This window comes from Limulus polyphemus, unplaced genomic scaffold (assembly GCF_000517525.1).
Source record: "Limulus polyphemus unplaced genomic scaffold, Limulus_polyphemus-2.1.2 Scaffold4277, whole genome shotgun sequence".
NCBI lineage: Eukaryota > Metazoa > Arthropoda > Merostomata > Xiphosura > Limulidae > Limulus > Limulus polyphemus.
In genome coordinates, this window is record NW_013669887.1 from 3436 (window position 1) to 16759 (window position 13324).

Below are 13324 nucleotides of genomic sequence, written 5' to 3' on the forward strand. Positions count from 1 at the left end.
TAACTCACATTTTACAAATAAAGCCACTCCCCCCCTCTCTTTAATACTCTATCCCTATTAGTAGTTGCAAGTGATATCAGTAGTTTCTCATTTGCCTAGCAAGACACAAGAAGGGTCCTAAAAATATATTACCATTACTGGCATTAGTACACTTTGTGAACAGAAAATCCAAAACTGAAATGTTGAAAAAATGAAATAATTTAAAGTGGGAGGAATATTTGTGTTGATTAATGTTTAACCAAAAAAAGAATTCATATTTGTGGTCAAGAGTTGACCAAATAGAGCATTGGGAAAATGAAATGAGAATGTGAAAATGTTGTTTTTTTTTTTGTGTTTTTTTACATACAGTAAGGGTAAGCAAAATGTTAGGATGGGGATATGGCCTTCAAAGGATGAGAAAAGAAAACTCGTTTATGATTATTATGGGATAGCTTTGGTTACTAACCTCTATTTCTTTTTTGTTTTTCAATTTTACTAATGAAGATTTAAGCGATACTCCTCATCCTGGAGAGTTGCTAGATGGAAACAAGATCATATAAGATGGTCACATTAATTTAGGGCCTGTTAAGAAAAACTTAGGAAGTTTAAAGAATGTTAAGGCTCCTAAGCTAGATAAATATTTCCCCAAGGGTTTTGAAGGAGGTTAAGGATTGGATATGCGAGCCACTTGCTACTAATTGTTGTATGTTACGAAATTACAAAATAGCAGTTAAATGTAAAGAAACCCCAAGAACAGCACCAATCTATGCAATCATGAAGATGAGTGGCTGAAAATTTTAATTTTTTTTAAATGATTACATACAAATATATTGGAATATTTCTATTTTTCTATTAATTATGGTACACTGAATTGTTATATTCTAGGTATAATGTATGCATTATATATATATATATATATATAAATAGTCAAACTAATTTCAATTAATTGATTTACTCGTAGTTTTGATTATTTTAGTGACATTAATCAATGCTTATAGGTAATTGTTTATATCAAGTTAATTGCCCAGCTTTATTTATGGATACATAGAAAATTTACAGAATTTTCAGCTGATGAACTAAAATCCATTAGTAATAATAATAGTTTGATATAGCCATAACTGTTTCACCTAGTATTTTCCCTTATGGAAGTGTTAATGATGAAAACTGCATTTCTGTTCACTGTCTTAACTAATAGTAAAGTCGATGCTCCAGAAAAGATATGTAAGTACCAATTTTGTTTCAAATTAGAATAACACTTTTGCATACCAAATACACATAGTATCTAATTTATGTCCATATTCACCTGTTAGAAAGAAAAACCTGTATCAGTGAAAAACATAAAACATAAATCATTCTTGCTGTAGACTGATTGATGAGTTATACAGTGATTACTTGTAGTTTGGGGTTACTGTTGAAATAAAGGTTATACTGGTCTTAATTTTATTGATCAACATCAATAAATTGTTTACTGTATTGAATTTACACTGTAATTGTAATTTTAATATTGATGTTTTTTGTAACAATTATCAAACAATAAAATATTTCTTTGATTTAATTTGTAGTTCAGGATTATGACCTTTAACAATTAAACTTACACATATTAATAAAACTAATACAAAATTGACTTGTACATCTGGTTAAATATTTCATAACACGGTGATATATTAATAAGTTATATTACTGCTTACTAAATGATCTTTCGAATAACTAATTATAAATCAGGAAATAAATCTTCAAAACCTGTATATTGATAAAAGGTTGATAATTAAAACATGGATGCCTCATCTAAAAATTATTTGAGTTCACTACACTGCATGATAGTGTTCAGTGATACTGGTTCCAACTCTGCTTGTGATACCTCTTTTAATGTGTTCATAAATTACTAAAGTAGTCCTTTCATTGGTGGTTTCATTTAAATTATCTGATGAAAATATTTCAATGTCCAGTCTGGTAACAGTCACAAATTAGTTTACTTCCACCTTAAATGTTATTAACAAACTTGAGCATTTTTGTAACTTGTAGGCCTAAGTTTTTATTCCTGCTAACTTTAATACACAAAGTAAACAAAACTTAACTTTTTTGTACAACATAGCATGACAGCATATACTGATAATACTATAGTCTGAAATAACTTTTTTTTTCACCTTTAAACTCTACTACTACTACTACTACTACTGTTTTCTTATGGAATGACATATTTATCATCTATTTTTTAAAGTGCTAGAGCAAAATTTGATGTCAAATTAGAACTTTCTAGTAATATACACTCTCATAACAAATAAATTACAACATTAAAAATATATAGCTTTCTACAGTAATTAAAATTGTCCCTTGAAAATCATTAGTATTAAACCAAGAAAATGAGAGATTGGATAACTCCAAGTTTTTGCAATGCCTGTGTGAACAGTAGCGTAATGTAAAAGGAACATGGAAAATTTTACACGAAATTATTAATAAGAAAAATAAGTATGCCAAAGAGATTCATAGATAATAATGTAGAACTGAAGAAAGTTAATTAGAGAGCTAATGGATTTAACAAGTTTATTTTTACTGTTACTACTGAGAACATTGAGGTTATATAGAAAGACTTGAACAGTCTTGGCGATTAAGTCAGAATATGGAAAATGAGAAGTGTATAATGATGCTCTTGAAATGTGAAATGTTAAGAGATCTATTGGTGTTAACAAATATGAGGATTTGAATGTAATTGTTAATGAAAAACTTAACTACAGCTGTAGGTGAAAAGAGTCAAATTGAATTAAAGGCTTACGTTTCTTTGTAAGAAAATTTCATTTAGAAAATGTTTTGCTTAGATATGCAAGAAAAATAGGTAAATATTGTGTAGGGACACACTGTTAAAGCATTAGGTAAATATTGTGTAGGGACACACTGTTAAAGCATTAGGTAAATATTGTGTAGGGACACACTGTTAAAGCATTAGGTAAATATTGTGTAGGGACACACTGTTAAAGCATTAGGTAAATATTGTGTAGGGACACACTGTTAAAGCATTAGGTAAATATTGTGTAGGGACACACTGTTCAAGCAGTTTAGAAGTATGAATGACTTTAAAATTTAGGTAGAAATTTAAAAAATTTAGAAATTTAAAATTTAGGTAGAAAATTTTAAAATTTAATTTAAAAATTTACTAAAATTTAGTATATGCTTGAATGACTTGTTTTGTTTGTGTGAGAGTGTGTGGAACATAAAAGTGACTTCATTAAAAATGTTTGAATAACTTGCCTGTGAATGATCTGTTTGAGTGGTGAAATGAAAATATTAGAAAATACAACTTGTTAAGTTTTGAAAGCTCGGATCTAGGCTCGTTCTTTAGAAACCAAAACATTTTTTAGAGTTACAAACTTTTGGAGAGGTTTTCCTGATTATGTGATGTATTCTGTTTTTTAAAGTTAATTTAAAACTTGATACATCAGGCATAAAACATGTTTTTATAATGCATAATATTTTAAGTTTTAATCAACAAAAATGTTATTTGACAAATGAATTAGCCCTTGCACTGGTACTGAATCCATTTCTATCAAAAAACTAATTTGTCTGTTAAGTATGGAATAGTTTAAAAAATAAAATTTTTAATGCAAGAAATATTCTACTAATGCTATATATATATATAAAATGTCTGTTAAGTTGATGTAGAGAAGAGAGATGCTACATATAAATAGTACAAATATAGTATTACAATGTAATAGAATTAAGTTACTGTTATTCACGTGTCAAATGATTCTTTACATCAAGCAATTATTTATTTCGAAGATATTCACAATTGGTAACTTTTAAGTATTTTGAATGATGAAGCACATTGCTGCTATGTTTAACCTTATAGTAGTATATATCAATGAAGCCTAGCTCAAAAATTTAATATTTCAGTAATAAATAATTTAATTTCACACTTGGAGTAAGTAGTGACAGTGTTCATTACTAGCTAATAGAGGTAGAAAATTATATCGTAGAACACCCTGACTAATGTCTCTTCAAATGTCATGACTTAGATCCTTCTTCAAACCTGTTATAATGGCAGCAAATGATGGAGAATATGGGATGCCAGATCAGAAAGCCCCATTCTCTGAGTTTGAGAATGCCTTTTCAGAAAAAGTAATCAGAATGGGTAAGTACATTGAAACATAAAAAGTAAATATAGAATAGTCCTAATAAATGCTAGAGGTATATTACATATTTTTTCTTGTCATCATACTTTACCCCTGAAAAAAATACAATTTGTAATCTGTTGAGCAATGTAATATATCTTATCAGTATGTGATTCTGTTTATATTGTGATAATTTTATCCAAGTTGGTTTTAAGAATATACATCTCTTTCTAGTAGATGTGCTTTTATTTCTTTGCTTGTTATTTATCACATTAAGTATGGTTCTTGCAAGAAATACATGTGTATAACTTGTTTTGAATAAGTTATTAAAAGCTGAACTCATTTGTACAATTAATGATGATTATTATTTTTTTATCATATACTTCTAATTCATTTCAGTTAAACCAAGGTTATAGTGTGCATGATATATATTTTTTCCACATTTATAAATTTCTTTTTTTCTCTCTCTACAGCATAACTTTTTATGGCCAAAAATACTGGAAGCCTTTCCTTGTTGAATTACTGTCATGCTATTGTGAACCTTATGACTAAAAGTTGTGAATGGCTTTGACAAAATACAGAGCATTAGGGTGGTCCTTATTTTTGAAGTTTTGATTTACAACATTTTCACTCCCTCATTTTATTGCAATATATAAATAAGTAATTTACACCAAATTTTAACCATATTGAATGACATTTAGGGATTGCACAAGGTATTGAAATTTTACTTTGTAGCTCACATATCTGCATATTCTTAGTATTTTAGAATGTTCCAGAATATTCTGAATACTTCTGAAAGGTTCTAGATTATTCTGGGATATTCCTAAGTATTCAACATTATTCATAATGTTCAAAAACATTCCATATATAAATAATCTATTTTGTCACTTTTTACTTCTGGGATATTCTGTATCATGTCTTAGAACTTTTCATGGCATATGTTTTCAAAAGCTGTGTGGGGCTTTTTTGTGGTCCAGATTTTATAATATGTAATTGATTCCAGCAATTTTGGGAATACATGGACCTATCCAGTTATGTATCTGCAGCTGACCTTGATGAAGTAGCAGAAGCCATAGAGGAAGGCAATTACAGGGTAACTTAAGCTCAGCCAACCTAGAGATGGTTATGGAGAGCTTCTTGAACTAGCCATAACCTTTTTTGGTGGAAAATGATTTATAGCACCTAGAGCAATATTTGTGGGACAGTTTAAGCTCACTGGCTGTGAGGAAACAAGACTCTGTGACATTCGCATCGTTGTTGTTTAAATCTATCTTAAGGCATGGTTCACTATTCCTGATGCCGTTTCTACTCTTCACAATAATATTAACATTCTACAATGTCTTGTTAAGTATAAGAAAGTGAATTCTACTCTTTCAAAATATGTCTGTCAACAATTTGCTTGACATCTATAGCATCTCAATGATCTCCTTGGTTTGGCATTCTTTGTTTCAGCTGGAACCACAGAGACCAAAAACAACAATGGTAAAGGCATTAAGTCAAAAGAAAGGCATGGATGAATCTCCAACTGAATATCAGGAAGTCTGAAGATATGTCAGTTGAAGATTTCATCACAAAAACCACAACACAGTTCTTCAAGTGCCTCAAACTTCCTCTGGATTATGACCCTGAGTCATGAGAGCTCAAAGAGGACTACAGGAAGACACTACTGACAATTCAACATTTGAATGTGGTAAATGACAATACTGAAAGGGATGTGGCCATTATTGAGGAGTATGGTACCATCATAACAAAGAAAGAAGAACAGATACAACTCCTGCTTCAAGTTGGGCAAGATCACAGAAGATGCTTTCCTATCAGTGAGAAAAAAAGACCACTGCAATCTAGAATTTCAACCTCATTGAGCAACCTCTAAATATGGTCCAAAATGGATGGAGATTGACATTTAATGTTTTTTTGTACAATGGAAAAAAATTATTATTTTTACCTTGAAATTTTACCTGCAAATAAGGACCACCCTATAGAGCAGGCACCAACTTACCCTTAATTTTCACCCTCCAGTCTTCCACTTGACTTACTGTGCATGCATCAGGAGATCTGGCATAAGCTCTGTTTCCTTCCATAATTCAGATTTTCTTGTTGAAAGTTGTGCTGTTAAAATCATCTGCTATTCATGTCAATTCTGATTCTAATACTTTCACTTAATGCTTCTTCTAATGCTTGTATCAGTAATAGAAATCCTTCCAAAACATACATACCTTTGCTGACACTTATAGCTATTTCTCTATCTCCATCTTTGCCATCTAACATTGTGTTCGCTTGTTCCAGTCTTGATATATATACCCCACTCAACTTCCCTTGGCAATATCAAGTTTGCAAAACTTTACACCAGCCCTCACACGCCCTCTATGCAGATACTGTATATAAGCATTGTATGCAGACAATATAATCACTTTTTCTCAACAAAGTGCATGTGTTGAGAGTCACGTTTTGTACTTTACATTTTTATTAGTTCAGTTTCATAATAGTCGGGTTTTCTTTTGGTTTGTTCCCCGTTGCTAATATTTCTTTGGTTTTCTTCTGCAGTTCCAAAAAAAAAGGTAATATGAATTCCCTTGTAATGGTTTCTGGCATGAAGGCTAACCAGTGACCTGATTCAGGGCAAGATGGAGTCCTTCATGCAGCCCGGGGGTGTCTCCCTGGGAGGTTCTGATTTGGCTCATCTGATCAGCCACCTTCTGCCCCTTTTCTGCACTTAGTTACGTGAGTTTGTGAAGTTTGGGGGATTAACCCCATTGCTTTTGAGATTACCCCTGCCTTGTTGTCTGATCGATCTCAGGGGATTACTTAGTTCTTCCTCCTTCCCCTGATATTGCAGTGTATGCAGGGAGGCTTACAACACAATTGTGAGAGGGTGTCGCTATGCCTCCCCCCCCCTCATTTATCTGAACAACATGACCTGGCTTATCATTGTCAGGATGATGTATATTTGGAAACTCAGTGGTTGGATCCGTTGTTGGATCTATGAGGTTCCAGGTTAGAACCTGTTAATACTCTTAACAAGTCTCAATTTTTGGGGATTTGTTTGACTCTTACTACTGTTTCAAGATACTTCTCTTCCCTCCATTTTTTGTCTGAAGCATATCACTGCTCTCCTCATCAATTTGACGATGAATTGGGGCTTTTACTGGTTACTACTATGACGTGTTTGTCCTCTTCAGGCCTTGCCTTGGTGTCGTGGTTGGTCTGTTGCTAGGACGTATTGAGTCATGATGCCCTCCCCTGCTCTTTGTGATTTATGGGAGGTGCCTTTTCTTTGGCCTTACTTGTTTGCTGGAATTCCGGAATCTTTAGAAGCCCGAATTGATACGGCACATTTGCGGTCTTCTTTATGGTCATTGGCTGCTCGCCTCTCTTCTACTCCAACGGGTACTCTTGGAGGATCGACCATTTGCATCTCACGGCCCCCTCCCTCAAAGCCTCACCCTATTGGTTCTCAAAGTAATTGCTGTCCATATTCTCGGGTATCTTTGGACAAATTGTTTTGGCACCAGCGGCATCTGTGACTACCTATTTTAACTAAATCCTGCGGGAGAACAGTTACATCTCTTTCACCACATTTGGCATTCATCAAGAGTACTGGATTTGTGATTTGAGATTCAGTTTACTTCTCCCCTTCCTCTGTCCTATTATCCAATCATTTTTTCTTCTCCTTCAGACATCAAACATGTAGACCTTTGGTTCCCAGGCCATTCAGGAGCTGTTCATCAAACAAGCCATCGAGAAGGTCGATCCCATTCATCCAGGATTCTATTCTCAACTGTTTCTGGTGCTCAAGAAAACTTGAGCCTCCTTGTTTCTCCATGGAATCTTTTCTTCAACTTTGATGGCACTTCATACCAGGTCTTTGGATGACCAAGTTCAGTGTTGCAGACACCTATCTTCACATCCCCATAACAGAGTCTTTTTCTTCAATTTCTACGTTTTGTGCACGAGGAAGAGGTGTTGCAGTTCCGAGCTCTTCCGTTTGCATTACTTAACCAGATGGCTTCGGAAGTTGATTCATGTAGCCTATTCAGGCTTATCTATTAACAATTGGAATATGCTCCACGTCACCTCTCATCATATTTAGCATCTATCAATGTTATTGGCTGAACTGTTGTCTGGAGGACATTTTGTGGGCTAGTATGTGGACTTCTCCTGACACTTTCATATCTCATTACCTTCATGATCCTCTTTGGTGGGATTTCATCTTCCACCTGTGGCTGTGTTGACTACCTCTGCTAGATTTTAACAATGAGGTGAGTAATGTGAGTAAAGCTAAAGGGGATTTTGCCAGTCCCTGCTGATCTTAGAGATGAATCAGTCAAGATCGGATTGCTTTTAAAAACTTAGGGAATGTAGTTCACCTGTTGCAATGTCTCTGGAGACCTGTTCCTCGGGACTCCCCATTGCACATGTCCCCCCCTCACTTCTACTAGTGGAGCTAGGGAGTCTTTACCACACCCAGTTCCCAGTCGCTGGAGTGGTGGACAAAGGATTTTCCTTTAGAGTGTTGAGTTTTCTCCACTCTCTGAGAAGAGGACAAAGTTGGGGACCCTCCTACCTGGGTCCCTGAAAGTTTTTCTCAGATGTCAGTAGGAGCAGGACCAATCTACATGGGAGCCTACTTGTAAAACCGGTCTAGATGTGACACTTGCTTGGACACTCTTATGAACACTGTCAGATCTTAGGTTGTTTATGCAGGGGTCCACTATCTCCTCATAAATCCGAATGCAACACGATCCCATAATTCCATGAGTAAATGGAATTCTGCTTGTCCACTTGGTTGGGGAGTGAAGATGACTGTTCGTAAGTCCACTCCGAATGAGTTCTAGACCTTGGGTGGAGTATGGCATATGATCCCATCAATCCAGGCCTGTGATGTTGCCCTTTGGACTTCTTTAGGTTGATCAAAAGGATTGTCCACTTTGGTGTTGCTTTCTTTTTTTCATTAATCCAATTGTTTGAAACACATCATTCCGTGGCTATTGGTGAAGATCCTATCACAAAGATATGTATATATTTGCAGTCCAACTACTCTGGCCACCAACGTGGGATATAGGTACCATGACCCCTTAAATCCAGCCCCGAGTCGTGGAACCTCGGCTGTGTGGTTGGAACTAGCCCATCATACTTGTGTAATATTCCACCCTTTTCACTTTTCTGTAGTTCTGGGTGAAGAGCATACCTGTTCTTGATGTAGTGCGGTGTTCTCCACTTTGGTACCACTTCTCATGGTACACCTTTGTTCTATGCAGACGCTTTCTGTATAATCTATGCCTTCACCGGCCCCTCTGTCTTCTCAATGTGGGATTCTTGCTATAAGTGTCATTTTACTAATCTGAAAATGTATTTCCAAACATACTTACCTCGGCTGACACTTTAGTCATTATGTTCATAAATACACTGTAAAAGTGTATTAGCTTTGGTACTAATAACAAAACACTGCTTCTATGGCTTGAATAATTTATCCAACTAAAACAAGATCCTTTTTTTTTCTGTCACACTATTGAATAGACTCCCATCCACATTAAACATGTGATCCAAATTATAACTTAAGTGCAAAACATTGGAATAATTCAAGGTCATTTATCAGATATTTTTTCAGTTACATCTAACACTAACCGATTGGTCCAATCCATTTTGTAGTACTTCAACACTCTCAACACAGCTAGGAATATCCACCCAGAATTTACAATTTATTAATTATGCCTCTATCAGCATCATTAATTTAAAAAAAGAAAAAGCAAAGGCCCAAGCACTGACTCCTTAGGCACTACACCAAAAACAAGGGTCCAGTTTAATTGGACTCTATTAATGACAACCTTTTGCTTTCTCCCAACTATCCTACAGTCCAACTTACTAATATTCCACATCCCTCACCAATGTGATTTTCTAAGCTCATTTTTTGTGTGGCATGCCGTTATCAAAAGTGTACATCATCCAGCTAACACATACGGAGTACTAATTTTTTCATCATTTGTTCACACAGGCTTCATTCGTAAGGTGTATGGGATTTTGATGGTGCAACTTGCAATCACAGCGGGATTTATCTGTTTGTTCCTCTATGTGTAAGTAAATGTTCAGTTACCTGCTACTGTTTTAACTTATTGAACAGGTCACTTGTCAGTGTATATACAAGTTTGATCATTTATCAAACTCATAACAATGTTTGCCAGTTAAGGTTACTGAAGATTTTGAATATTAGTTTTTTATACATTGTGTATAGAATAACAATACATCAAATGAAATGTTTTGAAAATTGCTTTAAGGCTAAAAACTCTGTACAAATAACTATAGCATTTCATTTTGACCTAAGGCTTTCTTACAGCTTAACAACCAAACCCATTTATGTGATTGTTAGCTTATTACCATGGGCATATATGTCTTCCTCTAGAGCACTGCCATTTGAATTTGGAATTTTGTACTAACGTGAAGAAAATTTAATATTCACACTTGTGTCCTATTGTGTATATTTAAAACTAAACCTGGCACCACGAGAGTTGCGTGACAGTGAAAGGATAAGGGAAATGAATGATATTTTAAGATTAGTCTGACTTATTTAAAAGAGGATCATTAATAATTAAATCTAACATCCATCAAAGCAACAAGTTTTTTGTAGCCTTTCACAAAAATTGGTTAATTCTGTATATATATATATATATAATCTGTATATATTTTATATAATTCTGTATATCTGCTTTTTTGTTGTGTTTGATTGACGATTATATATGTAACTAGTTAATCATCAGTTAATTATTTGTATTCAATGTTGCAGTCATTACAGTAACAAATCAATAATAATGTTTTTGCTACGCATAGATTATTATATTTTCCAATCATATAAAAAAAAATTCTGAAGCCCAACAGTGCCTATATTATTCAGTTTGTTTTTCAAAAGGAACCAAAAACCCTTTCATAAATTTCTGACAAAAAGCTGTAAAATTATCATGATATTTTACATACTGCTGTTAACTTTCAGAAGTTTCATATAATTTGAAATGCAAACTGTAACTTTATTATATGAATAATACATTTCTTTATTGACTTACCATAAAATGATAGAAACTTCCTGAATACACAAGGTAGCTTGTTATATGGAATGCAAAATTACAACTATGAAGATTAATGTTCAGTGATCTTGGTGTTGGTTGTCAGTTTTGTGGTTGACAGATACTTTTTACTATAATTCTGGTTATAATTATTTCTTTTCATTTCCAATTATTGACACATTTTGAACTCCCCCCAAACTTGGAAATTACCTTGACTAAAACAGAAATTTTTAGGTTACAAACATATGGTCAAATAGTATTTTTTGTTGTTTTGTTATATGTTTCTGTTTATTTTAGAAGATTTGTGATGTTCAGTTCTAATAGAATTTGTGTGTGTTTTCCAGGCCCGAAGTACAGAAATTCACTGCTTCTCACATAGAACTGTTCTGGATTGCATTGTAAGTTATCCTATTACTATGAAAATGTTTGCCAATTATTTTCGTGAGAAACTTTGTATTGAAAAGAATTAAATAAATGTTTAACAATAAATTTGAATTACTCTCTTACTATGGATAGGTCAAAGTGTGCATGTAACAGTGTTTTACAGAGTTACATTCAAAACATAATTAAACAACTTTATTATTAATGTATACCAAAAACTTTATATCAAAGTGTAGTTGATAAACCAAATTTCAAATTTTATAAGTTTTAAATTCTTCATTTTATAAGAAAATATTAAGCAAAGTCCTAAATCTCCCCTAGTATGAGAATTGTGACATTTGTTCTCTAGGTCCCTTTTTTCTAACTTATTTATCACTCCTCTCTGAAGTACAGAATTTAATGTAAATTACTCATTATAACATAGATATTAATAAAGCAAAGTCTAACTTTTATAGCCTTTAATCTTGTTTGTTTATGGAGTCAAAACTAGAAAATCAGACCCACTTGTCAAATCCTCTCTCTCACAAATTGCCAATAATTCTCTCTGACGGTTTATACTGTATCATTTATAACCAAGAGAAAGGCAAAGTTTTATTCTATCAAATGACAAATACTGCTAGGTTGTCAGTTTCATCTTCAGTTTGAAATTTTATCTTGTGGTGTTCAAATTAGTCAGCAAAGGGAATTAATTTAAACCCTTCTTGTCTTAGTTAGAAAGCCAGTTAAATTATAATAGTTATAGAACTTTGTTTTCCTTACATGTGTTATTATTCAGTGTTCTTAGGTGCATTATTTCCTGTTTATTCATGTATATTTTTTATTTATTATTAGAGAAGTAACTAAAATGTAAAAATTAGAAATTTTTGGGTTAGATAAGGTAAGAAAATGAAAAATAATTATGAAAATTCTTCACAAGATATTCTTCCAAACAGCTTGTGCAGTGATCATTCAATATAGTAATGTGAGCGAGCTACACGTTTGCTGAGTGATTTACAACTTTTGGGGCGGGATTATTAGTTACATATGATTCAAAGGGAAATAAAACAAAAAATAAAATTGACTGCCCTTGTATAGAGTTAGGGTGGAGAAAATAACAGATGAAATATAAAATTTTAGTGAAAAACATTTGGTATGTCTTAAAAGTTATACAAATGAAATTTGAAAACTGTTAGATGGAAAAAGTATTTTTTATTCTTAACATAAAAATCATTTTGCATTTTGAGTAGTCAACACTCTGACTTCATGTATTTGCAAATGAATCGTTAGTAAAAACAATTCATTAAAAATTTATTTTTTGTGTACAAAAGACTTGTAATGTTTACTGAAAGCTTGACAAATTTCAGGAAGATATAGTATGGAAACTCTGGTTACTTTGTGGTTACAAAGTCGGTCATATCACCCGACCCTGTATGGAACGAGTTAACTCTCTGTATACGGGTTTGGTCATTTTGACTACCATGAAGTTATATATGTGCTATAACTTTGAATATAGTATATGTATTTTCACAAAATTTAGTAAGCTTTTAGTAAACAATACAAGTCTGTTGTACACACAAAATCTGATTTTTTTATTAAAGCATATTTACTAATATTCGTCTGTGAATTTATAATCCTTTTCTGGGTCAGTCTGAGTGAATGGTGATTTTCGTGCTAAGAATAAAAATACTTCTCTTCATCTTACAGTTTTCATATTTATATTCATAACCTCTAGGACCTTCTTAATGAATATCAAAAGTTTATTTTTTTTTATAAAACTTTATAACTTTATTTTATTTATTATTTTTTCTACTCTCACACTAAGTGTAGTGA

The 13324-nt window shown here is 33.0% G+C and overlaps 1 protein-coding gene across 1 annotated transcript in view; it reads left to right on the forward strand.

The window, feature by feature from the left end:
* The window catches only part of LOC106470899 (protein lifeguard 1-like), a 40189-nt gene that overhangs the window by 2270 nt on the left and 24595 nt on the right, over positions 1–13324 (forward strand). Inside the window, exons 2-4 of the mRNA XM_013931476.2 lie at positions 3987–4102; positions 10075–10153; positions 11479–11532. Of these exons, the coding sequence (XP_013786930.1) occupies positions 4009–4102; positions 10075–10153; positions 11479–11532 (227 nt within the window). The 5' untranslated portion in view covers positions 3987–4008. The remainder of the gene's footprint in view (positions 1–3986; positions 4103–10074; positions 10154–11478; positions 11533–13324) is intronic.